The sequence below is a fragment of the Pseudorca crassidens genome, chromosome 8 (assembly GCF_039906515.1).
Source record: "Pseudorca crassidens isolate mPseCra1 chromosome 8, mPseCra1.hap1, whole genome shotgun sequence".
Classification (NCBI taxonomy): domain Eukaryota; kingdom Metazoa; phylum Chordata; class Mammalia; order Artiodactyla; family Delphinidae; genus Pseudorca; species Pseudorca crassidens.
In genome coordinates this window covers 58,516,935-58,530,754 of record NC_090303.1, presented here as the reverse complement: position 1 = coordinate 58,530,754, position 13,820 = coordinate 58,516,935, and the positions used below count along the sequence as shown (strand labels likewise).

Genomic DNA, 13,820 nt, shown 5'->3' with positions numbered 1-13,820 from the left:
AGAGAAACTCCTGAAGTTTAAAAAAAAAGAAAAGAAAAAGGCTGGGCAGATGCAAAGCGAGGCAGCTGTAGAGATCTGGGTGTTTCTCTCACTGCTAGAGGTGCTTCCCCCAAATCTGTCCTGGGTCTCCTGCTATGTATTTTTTTTTTCTTTTTAAAGAGTTTGGGCCGTGGAAGAAGTAGATTTGCTCCCTACCGTCCCCCACCCCCAACCTCCCTGCTGACATATGGCGCACCTCAGAAATGTAGAGGCTGGAAAACCAGTCTTTTTGAGGACTGGAGCTTCCACCCTTTTGGTTGTTCAGACCTGAACACAGTAGGCTGAGACAAGGGGGTCTTCTTTTAAGTAATAATTTTAGAGAAGTGTGTAAAATTACCTGGGAGAAGACGAAACAGTGGTGGAGGGGGTGGGAGAGAGAGAGAGAGAAAGCTACCCATCCAGAGATGAAAATCTTTCAGAGATCCCACTGTTTGAATCCGTTTCTAAAATCTCTAAAATCTACTCTTTAGCTGAGGGAGAACTGGTTTGGAGAAGTCCTTCTTCCCTCAGGGCAGAGATTTTAGAAAGGAGATTCCAATATGATTTCCCATATCTTGGCAGTCAAGACATTCATTTTGACTATCAAAGAAAAAATATCAATCTCAACCCCAGTTTCCTAGATATTAAAAAGAAATCCTTATTAAAATATCTCCTGAGTTAAAGTAATAGGTTTTGGGAAGGTTTCAGTGTTGAATGGTCCAAAAAAAGGGTTTTCTTCCAGATGGTATTTGAATTAAGGCCGCTGAGGCCAGCAGAAAGCTCTCACCCACGCAGCCCCTGACAAAGCCTAAACGATACGGGGGCAGCGCTGCTTCCTCTCCACGCTCCCCCTCCCCTTAACCCCTCAATATTTTCTGGTAAAAGCAAATGCCAAAAGCCACCATCCCAGAGTCCACAAAGCACCTTTCCTAAAAGCAGCCTTATAACTCTTTTTGCTGCCAAAAAAGAAAAATCTTTAAAAAGACTAGTTTTCCTTGTTTACTTGCGTTTCCTGCTCTCCTCTTTGCTCGGCCACATTTGATCTTGGAAAGAGCTCGAAGCTGAAATGTGTTCTTAAGGGCCAGAAGCTGTCAAGGCTTTTGGTGAGCAAGATTGATCGCACTCAGACTTCCTTCAGAGCTTTGTTTGGAATAAAAGCAAGAAAACTGAAAAAAAACCCACATTTTCCAAAATAGCATCTCTATCTGTAAGGCAATGCTCTGGGCTAGTCAATGACGAAGTCCACTTTATATCTAATTTCCAACCCAAACCCCCTTTGATGCCAGCCTCAGAGATGGAGTCCTATCCTTGTGGCTTGGTCAGCCTTTCTTGTTTTCTACGTAGATTTTTCTCCTCCGACAATCTTTCTCTCCCTGGCCATCAGAATGATTTATTTTCCTGCCACCGATGCCGGCCGGCCAGGGGGAGTCTGATCACTTGGTCCATTTCAAAGGAAGCAAAAGCGAATCATCATCCTCAGGGTTTGGGGGAAAAGAGATACCTTCAGATTTCTCTCTCAGCCTCCTTCCCTTTTTCTGGCTTGGTGGATTTTTTCAAAGTTATTGTTTGGTATCTAAAGGTGTTATCTTTTGAACCCTCCAGCACAGTCCAAGATTCGCTCAGTCTCAAGTCTCCAAGTTGGAAAAAAGAAAGTGAAGAGAGAAACAGAACCTTTATAATTCCTCCTTGGGTCGCCCTCTGTCACCCGCGGTGCTGTTTCTCACAACAGAACCCGAGTGCAAACATCCCTGGTGGCCAAGAAGCGGGACAGTGCAGGAGACAGTTCGGGCTGCCAGGGAGCACTCACTGCATCTGAACCAAGAAGCCCCCACCAGAGCGACAAGGATGAGAAGAAGGGGAGGAAAAGAAAAAGAAAACAGGAGAGAACAAGCAAGCGACTTCTCCTTCCGTGCTGCTAACTTCCAACAGACTTCCTGGAAATCAGAAATACTTACCGCACCCGAGCCCTACGGGTATGAAACCCAGAATGCCAGGAGCCGCACGCGCCTGCTCGGGGCGGCATTTCTTTGGCTGGCCGCCGCCCTGGCTACAGGGATTTGGACACATGGATCTGGGGTTGTTGTCTCGCTTGGCACATGCATCTGTCTTTCTCGAGCCACTCCTGAGAAGTTGATGGCGCAAGAGGGTCGGGAAGCCTGGAGAGCCTTCTCCCGTTTTCCGCTTCCCGCTGGAGCCAGATTCATAGTTGTCGTGGAAAAGCCGGCTAACAATGGGCCGGGGTCCGGGGTCCGTGGGCGCGGACTCCGAGCTGGGCTTTGGGAGGGGGGCGAGGGCCTGAGGGAAGTGGGGGGAGGAGAGGTGGACAGAGGAGAGACAGGGAGGAGGAGAGGGGAGAAGAGGGAAAAAAAGAGGAAAAGAGGGAAAGACAGACAGACGGGAAGGAAAACAGAGACAGACCAGTTCTGAGATCCAGGAACTGGTTTATGGCGGAGGAGGAAAAGGGAAATAAAAGGGAGGAACCCCCCAAAAGAATCCTTCTCTCTCTTTCTGTCCCCCCCCCGCCCCCGCCCTTTCCTCTCTCTGTCTCATCTCCCCTCTCCCTCTGCTTCTTCCTCCTGCCTCAGCAGAACTTATGTGGTTGGGATGCGGGGCCCTCGGGTGTCAAAACTTTAAGATTAATGGATTACTTTGTTAATGACTGCAGGCGTCAGACTGAGGTGCTTAAATGATTTGTGAGGTGCGAGGCGTCTTCCCGACAGTCCCAAACAATGCGCGGAGTGTGCGGGGGAGGCAGAGGGCAGCTGCCGCCGGGACCGGCTGCAGGGCTCACCACTCGCACGCACTCACACACTCACACACACTGCCAGGCGCACACACCAGATCCGTGCTGATCAGGAGGCAGGCAGGCACCCTCGCCCCCACGCACTCCCAGGCATCCCCAACCCACACCCACATATAGGTATTTTTGCCCTGAAAAAAGTGTAAATAAAGCCTCGCTGGCCCCCAATGAGGCGTTCCTTCCCGACTTTTTTGGATCAATCAAACAGACAGTGGCTTCTTTTGATTAAAGCCCAAATTGTCATTGGGCAGAAGCAATCATGTGACAGCCAATTCGGTCCAATTTCAACCTTGTCTCCATGAATTCAATAGTTTAATAGTAGCGCGGTCCCCATACGGCTGTAATCAGTGAATTAGAAAAAAAACACCCCAGCAGCGATCTTCTATGATAGATTTTTTTTTTCCCTCCGCGCTCGCCTTTTTCCTGGGCCTTGCCCCCCCAAAGCCCCTCCAGAAGAGGGAACTTTTTCTCCGAGGGGGCTCCAAGGAGAAGGCCATGAATTACGAATTTGAGCGAGAGATTGGTTTTATCAATAGCCAGCCGTCGCTCGCTGAGTGCCTGACATCTTTTCCCCCTGTCGCTGATACATTTCAAAGTTCATCAATCAAGACCTCGACGCTTTCACACTCGACACTGATTCCTCCTCCTTTTGAGCAGACCATTCCCAGCCTGAACCCGGGCAGTCACCCTCGCCACGGCGCTGGCGGCCGCCCCAAGCCGAGCCCCGCGGGCAGCCGCGGCAGCCCAGTGCCCGCCGGCGCCCTGCAGCCGCCCGAATACCCCTGGATGAAGGAGAAGAAGGCGGCCAAGAAAACCGCGCTGCCGCCCGCCTCGGCCGCTGCCGCCACCGGCCCTGCCTGCCTCAGCCACAAAGGTCAGTCCAAAGACTTGGCCCCAGGTCCCCGGACCCTCTTCCCCTTCTGGGCTGCCCCGAGAGCGGTTATGGGGGGAGGGGACCGTGGGCTGGGAGAGAAGGGGGAGAGAGAGAGATGCTTGGCTGCTTTCCCTTCCCCTGTGGGCTCAGGAGTGGGTTTGATGTTGAGAAAAGGGATCCTGCGTTCCGCATTGATTATATATATATATATATATTTTTTTTTTTTAAGAAGGGGGTGGGGGAACTTTCCCTAACTTGTGTAATGTGGGATGATTTATTTGAGTTGGAACTGACCTCCTCTTGTCTAGTTGTCCTAGAGTTTGGCTTTTTGACAGTAATGAAGAGTGATAGATCGCTCTTGCTCAGCTAAGCAGCTGATGCATTAATTATAAATTGTGGTGTGGCTAATATAAAGTTTGCTCCCGGATGGAGAGGTTGGGGGGAGCTACAGGCAAGAATTTGATGGAGGTGGAAGAGATGGGGTCTCCCCAGGCTGGGCTCCCAGGAAAGGCAGCACAATAGCTTTACTGCATCTAGGGGCGGCCATTTTGTTGCAGTTGATCTTTTCTGCTATATTTATTCTCCAGTGGAATAACCCCGCTCGGACCCCTCCACCTCCAACTGTGCGTGTGTCTCTTGTTGGTTTCCCTTTCCGCAGAATCCCTGGAAATCGCCGATGGCAGCGGCGGGGGCTCCCGGCGCCTGAGAACTGCTTACACCAACACGCAGCTTTTAGAGCTGGAAAAAGAATTTCATTTCAACAAGTACCTTTGCAGACCCCGAAGGGTGGAAATTGCAGCGCTGCTGGATTTGACTGAGAGACAAGTGAAAGTGTGGTTTCAGAACCGGAGGATGAAGCACAAGAGGCAGACCCAGTGCAAGGAGAACCAAAACAGCGAAGGAAAATTTAAAAGCCTCGAAGACTCTGAGAAAGTGGAGGAGGACGAGGAAGAGAAGTCGCTCTTTGAGCAAGCCCTCAGCGTCTCCGGGGCCCTTCTGGAGAGGGAAGGTTACACTTTTCAGCAAAATGCCCTCTCTCAGCAGCAGGCTCCCAATGGACACAATGGTGACTCCCAAAGTTTCCCAGTTTCGCCTTTAACCAGCAATGAAAAAAATCTGAAACATTTTCAGCACCAGTCACCCACTGTTCCTAACTGCTTGTCAACAATGGGCCAGAACTGTGGCTCTGGCCTAAACAATGACAGTCCCGAGGCCCTCGAGGTCCCCTCTTTGCAGGACTTTAACGTTTTTTCCACAGATTCCTGCCTGCAGCTTTCAGACGCAGTCTCGCCCAGTTTGCCGGGTTCCCTCGACAGTCCTGTAGATATTTCAGCTGACAGCTTTGACTTTTTTACAGACACACTCACCACAATCGACTTGCAGCATCTGAATTACTAAAAACATTAAAGCAAAACAAAGCATCACAAAACAAAAACCCCTTTGACCGGGTGGTTTTGCCTTCCTTTATTCTGAGAGTTAATTTTTATTTTATTTTCTTCTTGACTTACCCTCTCCCTCCTTTAAATGTTGAAGATTTTTCTGTTTAGTGATTCCCTTAACCCAGTTACAGAGCCATCTTTTTCAGATTATTTTGGAGTTTTAGTTGTTTAAAATCTAATCCAGCAACCCTCTATGTGATTTCCTGAAAGCAATATATGAGGCCTGCAAGAAAGTGATCATATAATTGTATCTTCACTTTCTTTTTATTTTTGTATTACATTAGGATGCATTGTCATGCGTATTTTTGGTAGAATAAATTCTCCTTTGCTATAAGTAGCTTTCTTATTTTTTTTCCTCCCCCTCTTTCTCAAGGCTCATAACAGTTTCTTTTTCCTCTTTTAGTCTAACTTGGTAAATAAAATTCTGGTCACAATCCATTTTCTTTTTCAATTTTAATATATTTATTAAATGGGCATGTTCAAAGTCTTCAATAGACAGCAACAAAAGAAGAAAGCCAGAAAATGGTTAGGGCTTCTGAGAAGTGTGGTTTTTTTGTTTTTTAAGGGAATGGATTAGGTTTTTCAATGTAGAGATTCAAGCCATAGATTTAAATTGGTAATAGAAACAGGACTGGGCAGCCTCAGAGTTGGGCCAAGCCCAAGCTTTTGAAAGTGGAGAAATAAAGTGCCTACAGAAACCTCCAACTCCAGGAAGGAGGAACATGGAGTTTCTTTAACAAGCTACCAGTCTCCAGGTCAATAACTAAGTTATCAAGAATTCATTTATTTATACACATTTGTTTCAAACATTTACATTCCAAACCCCTCCCCCACAAATCCCCAAACATTTTCAGTGCGGTTGATTAGTCTCCCAGCTGTTGATGGGTCCAGGCAAACAGACCTAAAACAGAAAAACAAAAATAAAACAAAACAATGGTTACTAGCTGGAAAATGCACTTCAGAAAGGGTGTTTTTTTTTTTTTTTTGCAATCCTCTGGTTCAGTCATTCTAGGCTTCTTCTCTTTTTTTTTCAGGGTCATAAAAATCAATATTTCATTCTTAAATCTGTTTACATGGCAAATAATGGATCATTAAAGCTTTGAAGTCAGGTTAGCAAGATGAGATTTAAAGTGGAGTGTTTCTACCCCACAGGTTATAAATTAACCCAGTTTCTAGAGAGAGAAAGAGAAAAAGCACTTTAAATGAAATATCAATAAAATGTGAACTAGGGATGTTACTGGGTTGTTCTGATTTTTTCTCCCTTCTTATGTCTCCCCATGTTTATTTTCCCCTTACTGAGCTCTGTTCCGATGGCTACTTACCGTGAGAAAAGGCAGCGAGTAAGCAACATGTGTGGGGGGCGGGTTGATTTAAGAACCCGGCTCTTAATAGCTAAGGCTTGGAAGTTATGAGGAAATCGCGATCCTTCTCCCCGGGTTTGCTGCCTACCTTCCCCCACCCTTTTGCCCCCTAAATCCCGGCAGCGGCGGAGGCGAGTGGGGACCCGGGCAAGTCTCCTGCCCCAGGCGCGGAGCGGAGCAGGCGGCCCGGCCGAGGCCAGGGTTTAGCCGCTGCTGTTTGCGATTCATCCCACGCTCATAAATCAAACGCTTTCTATGAATGAGAATGTCATCAAAGAGATCAATTGCAGGAACACATGCACAAATAAAAATCCTCTTACGTATTTGCCAGGAATCCCCGTCCGAAAGCATTAAGTTAGAAGGCGTTTAGTCATAATTCATTTTTATTGCTCTTTTAAAACAACAGCTTGGCTGAGCCGCGGATGCCATGAACAGCTCGGGGCCTCGGCGGCGTTTTGTCTCCTCCTCGCTCCTTCCCTTTCTACTACTAGAAGAGCCCTGAAAGAGGCGCTTTGAGCTCAACAAGCCGCTTGCAAGAGATCATTTAAATAGTGACCGAGCTCGCCTTTCACGCACTCTCCTCGGGCGTTTAAAGAGACTTTAACTCGCGTCGTGGGTCTCTGGCCTACTTGCCCCGAGGACCTAGGGTCTCCCACTCGGCGAAATGAACCCTAGGATTTCGTGGTGGTGAAGGAACCAGGCTACGGAAGCGTGCGGGATCGAGGCCAGAGGAGGCTGCCTTTGTGAGCCGCACCGGGAGAGCGGCGCTCTGGGCGACCAGCCGGGGCGGAGTCGGCTCGACCTCGAGAGCCCGGCCAGCCCGGAGCAGTGCGCGGAGGCGGGTCGGTCGCGGCCCGTGTGCAGCGGCCCTGTGTGCTAGCGCAAGCTTGTGATCCCAAGAAAAACACTCCACCCACGACGGCCAGGAAAAAGGCCCGGAGGGAGGAAGAGAGGTGGAGGGAGAGGAGCCCAGAGGCGGAGAACTAGCAGAGGAAGGAGAGCGGCTGCAGACTGGGGTGGCTTTGTGGCGCGAGCCCTGCTGCCGAGGGGGTCGTGCAGACCCGAGCCGAGGAGGCCAACAAAGGGACAGGAATGAGGCAAGGGGGAGAACGTACCGACGAGCTTCGGCTGTGAGAGCAGATCGTCCTCAGTGCCAGGCCAGACCCCCTAAGGTCCTGCCTCCTCCCCCATAGGAGCCCCTTCTCCCCCCACCCCCCACTGGCTGGAGGCCTGGCGCTCCCAAGGAAGCCACCTCCAGGAGGGCCTCCTTGCCTTTTCCCTTCTCCTGGATGAGGTTCCCCAGGTGCTGAAACTGGGGCAGGAGTGACCTTTCCTGGTTCCCTCTTAACCATGATTGGGGATGGGTCGCAGGTCACAGGAAAATACCCTTTCAAAAGGAAATGTTTAGGAAGAATGTTCCTTTGCTACTGAGGGAATCTACAGTCAAATGTCTGCCAGTTTTCCCTCTTGGGGAGACAGGTTAGGAGGGGACTTCTATATGTGAAGAACAGAACCCAGAAACCTGAAAGGCTGACTAACACATCTGAAACGTGCCTGCCTCAAGAAAAACCTCCTTCTTTTAACTGGGGAGGGGGAGCTAGAGAGGAGTGGGGACCCCCAACCCACGCACAATCCTCAGACAATCCGATCTGTCGGACTCCGATGTGGTGAACACGGTCAGAATAGAGCTACACAGCACTGGCTGCAAAGCTTCTGGATGATGTCTGGATTTCTTTTACCCAAGAATGCATCAATTCTTGGCCTCTGTTTGGCCTTTTCTCTCTACAAGCTAAGGGTTCACACAAAACCTAATAGTAAACAGCAGTTAACGACCCCGTCGGCATCGGGGTAGGACGAGGGTGATGGAGAACAGGACCCCTGTCCTGGGATGACGCTCAGATTTGCACATGTCTCTCTAGGGAAAGACTTGAAGGTTCACACAAGGAACTACGCAGTCAGTTGTTGGGGAAGGAGGAAATGTCCCGTCCACCATCAGCCATCTGTCCCCCGCCCCTCCCACCTGCCAACCCCCCACCCCCACTTCAGCTGTGCAGTAGAATGGGGGGGGTGGATAAAGGAAGCTCTACCACTCCTAACATCTCCCTTCAGAAAACGAGAAACGTTGCGGGGAGAGTCCATCGTAGTTTGCGGTAGCCGTGGTCTCGCCCTTTGAGGCCCCGGTCGGATCACGCAGGCTCCTGGGTCCTAGGGAGCCGGCAGATGGCCTGCAGCGCATGGCCCGGCCCCCAGGCTTGCCACGTCCGCTAGCGTCATCTCTCTGCCTCCGCCTCCTACCCCTCAAAATCCACCGGCGGAGTTGCTACGGATCCCATAGGGCTCCCAGAGCAAGCTGAGTGGGGAGGAGAAAGGGGCGGAGAGCGAGGAGAGAGGGAGGGCGAAGAGTTGGGCCACCCCTGGTCTTGGCCAGCAAGCCTAGCTCCCAAGGCTCACCCACTCCCGGGCGTCAAATTACATACAAAAGCTCCACGTTGCCACGCTAATAGCCGATGGGGGGGGGAGGGAGGGGGAGGAGGAAAGGAGGCTTACAAGACCCTCCCTGGAGAAGGGAAGTTTCCTTTTTTGCCCTCGTCCCCTCCACGCCCACTCGGGTTCCTCCCAGCCAGCTCTCTGCGTACTTCCCTCTCCATCCCGAGCTTAGAGAGCTGGTGGCCCAGCCTCGTCCTACGCCACCGTTCTCGGCACTCCTCGAGGCACCGCAGAAGGCACTGAACGGAAAGCGCCCGGGGAGCAACCCTTCCAATTCCTTGCGTTCCGGGCTCGGCCAGTGTGCTAGTGGCGGCCCAGCGAGCTCCCGCCCACTGATTCCCGACCCGAGAGATCGAGGAGCCCTCCTCGCTTCTCACCTCTTGCCAATTCATCTTTCTGTGCGCGGTGGGGAAGGGGGCGGTGACGGGGGATGCCTTCCAGCCCCCACTTCCCGGAGGGGGGGGAGATCGGATTCAGCGCGCGCAGAAAGCAGCCTCTGCTCCCCTTCGCCCCAGCGCTCCGAATCTGCCCCGGCAGCTGCCGCAGCTGCTGCTGCCGCCCGGGCTGCCTGGGGGGGCGACTGCGCGTCACCTAGACTGAGGAGCGCTGGGGATTTAAATGCCACTGAAATGGTGATCCATCACCGCAGGAGCCAGGAAACTTTCGCAGCAAGCTCCGCCATTGGTTGATATAGTCACGTGCCCCTCCCCTAGCGCCCTCCGCCCTCCCGCCCCCCCTCTTGCGCACTGTACATTCATATCATTTTTCTTCTCCGGCCCCATGGAGGAAGTGAGAAAGTTGGCACGGTCACCCAGGGCTTCGCAGGACCCGGTCACTCAGTGACAGATGGACAATGCAAGAATGAGCTCCTTCCTGGAATACCCCATCCTCAGCGGTGGCGACTCGGGGACCTGCTCAGCGCGAGCCTACCCCTCCGACCATGGAATTACAACTTTCCAGTCGTGCGCGGTCAGTGCCAACAGCTGTGGCGGCGACGACCGCTTCCTAGTGGGCAGGGGGGTGCAGATCAGCCCGCCCCACCACCACCACCATCACCACCCCCAGCCGGCCACCTACCAGACTGCTGGGAACCTGGGGGTATCCTACTCCCACTCGAGTTGTGGTCCAAGCTACGGCGCGCAGAACTTCGGCGCGCCTTACAGCCCCTACGCGTTAAATCAGGAAGCAGAAGTAAGTGGTGGGTACCCCTCGTGCGCTCCCGCTGTTTACTCTGGAAATCTCTCATCTCCCATGGTCCAGCATCACCACCACCACGAGGGTTATGCCGGGGGCGCGGTGGGCTCGCCTCAGTACATTCACCACTCATATGGACAAGAACACCAGAGCCTGGCCCTGGCCACGTATAATAACTCCTTGTCCCCTCTCCACGCCAGCCACCAAGAAGCCTGTCGCTCCCCTGCATCAGAGACATCTTCTCCAGCACAGACCTTTGACTGGATGAAAGTCAAAAGAAACCCTCCCAAAACAGGTCAGTCTTGCCATTCCATGAAAGCTCCTTGATGATTTTGGAAGGAGCTGGTATGCTTAGTTTCCAAGGAAAATTAATCATGTTTTTTTTTTAAAGTTCTTGCTTCCCACCTGTGTTGTAGGGTGTGGGGTGGTTTACCCAGGTGCGTTGGGGCAAAGGAGCATCTGGGACTGCTGTATTTCCAAAGGGGCTGGGTTTTAGAGGTTTGGGAAGTAGGAAGTGGGAAGTGGGTAGGTGTGTGTGTGTGGGGGGGCGTCCTGTTAATATCTCCAGGCTCCATTAATCACGGTCTGACCATGCTAATGGTTGATTTCAGATTAACACTTTACACCTCATCACTCACCCTCCCAAGCCCAGTTTATGTTCAGAAATTCTTGATTCCTCTTTACCCGAAGGTTGCTCTGAAGCGTGTACGGAATCTCATATCGATTATAAAAATTTTTACCTTTTCCTCTCATCGCTTCCCACCTTGCCCCCAGGGAAAGTCGGAGAGTATGGCTACGTGGGTCAACCCAATGCAGTGCGTACCAACTTCACTACTAAACAGCTCACAGAGCTGGAGAAGGAGTTTCACTTCAACAAGTACTTGACGCGTGCCCGCAGGGTGGAGATTGCCGCATCCCTGCAGCTCAATGAGACCCAGGTGAAGATCTGGTTCCAGAACCGCCGAATGAAGCAGAAGAAACGAGAGAAGGAGGGCCTCTTGCCCATCTCTCCAGCCACTCCGACGGGAAGCGAGGAGAAGGCCGAGGAATCCTCAGAGAAGTCCAGCTCCTCACCCTGCGTTCCTTCCCCGGGGTCTTCTACCTCAGACACTCTACCTACCTCCCACTGAGGCCGCCCCGGCCCCACTCTGCAGCCCAGGCTACTCCTCCGGCTGGGACTTCTTACCCAAAGCACATTCTTAGCTTATCTTCCTCTCCATTTACAATCTTTCTCTTCCTTTCTGATCCTATCTGGGGAACTCCTGGCCAGGATAATGGGTTTCCAGAGAATTCTGGATTAGAAACTTGATGAGGGGGGAGGGGGGTGTTAGCTCCGTAGCGCAGATTGAGGGCCAGCATCAATTTTCCAATGGCACCTAACACCCCTACTTTTAGGAGATTTCGACAGAACCTACTGTTCCTTTCAGATGCCCTTTGGAAAATAGTTTCCTCTGCCAGCCGAAACATGTCAGAGCGAGGCCTCTCATCTTTTATCTATCTGTATATTCACAGTTCTCCCCTACTTTGCCCTTAAAGTAGGCTAGAGAGAGAGAGAAGAGGGTCCAGGAGCTCATGAAGAACAGATACACCATGAGAGTGTTTACACAATTAATTCATCCCTTAATTTAATTCAATTTTATGTGTGTGAGTTTGCTGGTTGTAAATGCTTTGTCCTGAAAGATTTACCTTTATACAGATTTTCTAGAAATGTTTTGATTAAGTGACTAAAACACAGTGGGCAAACTCTCAAAGCTGGTACAACTTTATATGTGATTATAGGTTAAAGAATTAAAAGCTCTCATTTAAAATCAATCAGATGCCTCAGATGGTAGCCTCAATTTGTTCTTTCAGTGAGTTCAGAAGGCCTGCAGAATACAAGGGTCAGAAACCTTGCTTCCTGTGCTAAGTCTCTCCCCATCCCCACTCCTTTCTTGTTTCTCTGGCCACACTCTATTTAAAATTTGTGCTGGATTATTCAGCATCTAAATGTATTATTCAAACCAGCTTCTTCCTTCCACAGTTGTCTTAGCTGGATATGATATATTTTCGGCCCAATTGTTAATGTGATGGATGGCACAATGAATGTATATTTTGTGTGATTCGTGAACAGTCTTTTGCATGTCGCACAATGTTTTGATGTCCCTGAAGTACCACACTGAGTTCTATCAGTTATCCTTTGTGATAGTCCCCATTTCCTGTACAATCATGAACAGCTCAGAGATCCCGGAGTGATGTGATCCAGAGCAGAATTTACGGGTCTTAAGATGTCTGTAATAAATATATTCAGGTTTCAGATATGCTCACGCATCTGTGTATTTGGCTTGGCTACAATTTGCTGGTTCCTACAAAGTTGGCTCATTTCTCATGGGGGAGAGAAGTGTGGTGTGTATTTTCAAAGAGGTGGGCCTTTTCTTGAAAAAAAAAAGGAAAGGCTTTTCATTATGTAGCTGAAGCTTCCCCTGTGAGTGTAATTGCACCTAACGATGTCTATGTAATAGGTTGATTTTCTTTAAAATAGCAGCGGCTGCTTTATGACAATCAAAGTTCATTATGGAAAAAAATGAATGGTGAAGAAATTTATGAAGCAGATCTATTTTTGAAACAAACATGGATACTTCCTGGGTCAAGTGCTAACCTTTTCACCTCCAACTCAACGTTGACATATATATAAACAGAATCCCCTTCAAAAGCTGAAACTCTTCAGTCAGTCTTTCCTCACATCAATGAACCAAGAGCTAAGAGATTCACATTTAATTAGCTCCAGTATAAAGCTGTTTGAGGACGGGGCCCCCACCCCACCCCTCTTCCTTCTTTCTGGATTGTTGGACAGCGTGCCAAAATATTCCACTCTTTAAATTGAGTGTGGTCTGTACTGAGTAAACCTTTGCATCCCTCCTCCAATTCCTCCTGTCAAGATCCACTCCTTCCTTCCACTTTTTAAACCCCTACTCCCAATTCCTTCTGGGTTACATATCTCATTCCCATCAGATTCAGCTTTGATTTCACAGCCACCATGGCTGTAACGGGTCTACCACTCAATTTCCATGCCACATAACCCAGAAAAACATTTTAATTTTCTCTGGGCTCAATAGGTTCTTCCAGGTGAACTTGTGGAAGCCGCCCTGAAGTCTGTCCATATTCAAGTTGCTTCTGACCAATGCATGTGTCTGCTGGTCTCAGACAGAAGAAGCCAGCAAATCAGAAAGTTCAAAGTGACTCTCCTCCTAGACCTGTTACCACGTTCCCTTTACTTTCACACATTTTTGGAGGCTTTAATTTAACCCCAAGAGTAGAGCAGAAATTTTACCGCATCACAAATACAGACATATGACTTCCGCTCCAAAGGGTGTTTCACAAAGGATGGGCTCGGGTTCAGGGTGGGTGGGTAGTGAGAAATCTTACAAAAACTTGTAATTTGCAGGCCTCCTAGAGCATCCTTGAGATTTCCTGTGGTTCCCTGTCAAAGAGAGTGAGCCGGGACTCTGCGGGCGCAGTTGCCGCGGCCATATCAAGGGCACCCAGTGCCCTCCCCTCAGCTCCTGGGTTCTGGGGTTGCTTCTAAAAGACTCAAGTGGATGGAGGAGAACTTCAAAGTCAACCAACTCTTTCTTTCATTTCCCGCCTGGCCGTATACAGTATCTTTTGTT

At 50.0% G+C, this 13,820-nt stretch overlaps 2 protein-coding genes and 1 long non-coding RNA gene across 4 annotated transcripts; 2 read left to right on the top strand and 1 right to left on the bottom strand.

Annotated features, from left to right (window-relative positions):
• The first annotated feature begins 2,496 nt into the window (after positions 1-2,496).
• HOXA2 (homeobox A2) lies at positions 2,497-5,747 on the top strand. The gene is made up of 2 exons (XM_067746569.1): positions 2,497-3,692; positions 4,351-5,747. Exons 1-2 carry the CDS (start codon positions 3,203-3,205, stop codon positions 5,088-5,090), a joined length of 1,230 nt encoding a protein of 409 aa, XP_067602670.1. The 5' UTR covers positions 2,497-3,202; the 3' UTR covers positions 5,091-5,747.
• A 148-nt stretch (positions 5,748-5,895) lies between these two features.
• On the bottom strand, positions 5,896-9,577 carry LOC137229123 (uncharacterized). The gene is made up of 2 exons (XR_010945541.1): positions 9,357-9,577; positions 5,896-6,032 (listed from the first exon to the last, which is right to left on the bottom strand). It is a non-coding gene; the product is annotated as an uncharacterized lncRNA (long non-coding RNA).
• A 41-nt stretch (positions 9,578-9,618) lies between these two features.
• HOXA1 (homeobox A1) lies at positions 9,619-12,466 on the top strand. Of its 2 annotated transcripts, XM_067746573.1 has the most exons (3): positions 9,619-10,170; positions 10,374-10,468; positions 10,948-11,078. In XM_067746573.1, the coding sequence occupies exons 1-2, from the start codon at positions 9,826-9,828 to the stop codon at positions 10,431-10,433; spliced, it is 405 nt and encodes a 134-aa protein (XP_067602674.1). In that variant the 5' UTR covers positions 9,619-9,825; the 3' UTR covers positions 10,434-10,468; positions 10,948-11,078. The 2 variants fall into 2 exon arrangements, with proteins under 2 accessions (XP_067602674.1, XP_067602673.1); XM_067746572.1 differs by having other exon boundaries at positions 9,619-10,468; positions 10,948-12,466.
• Positions 12,467-13,820: the final 1,354 nt, after the last annotated feature.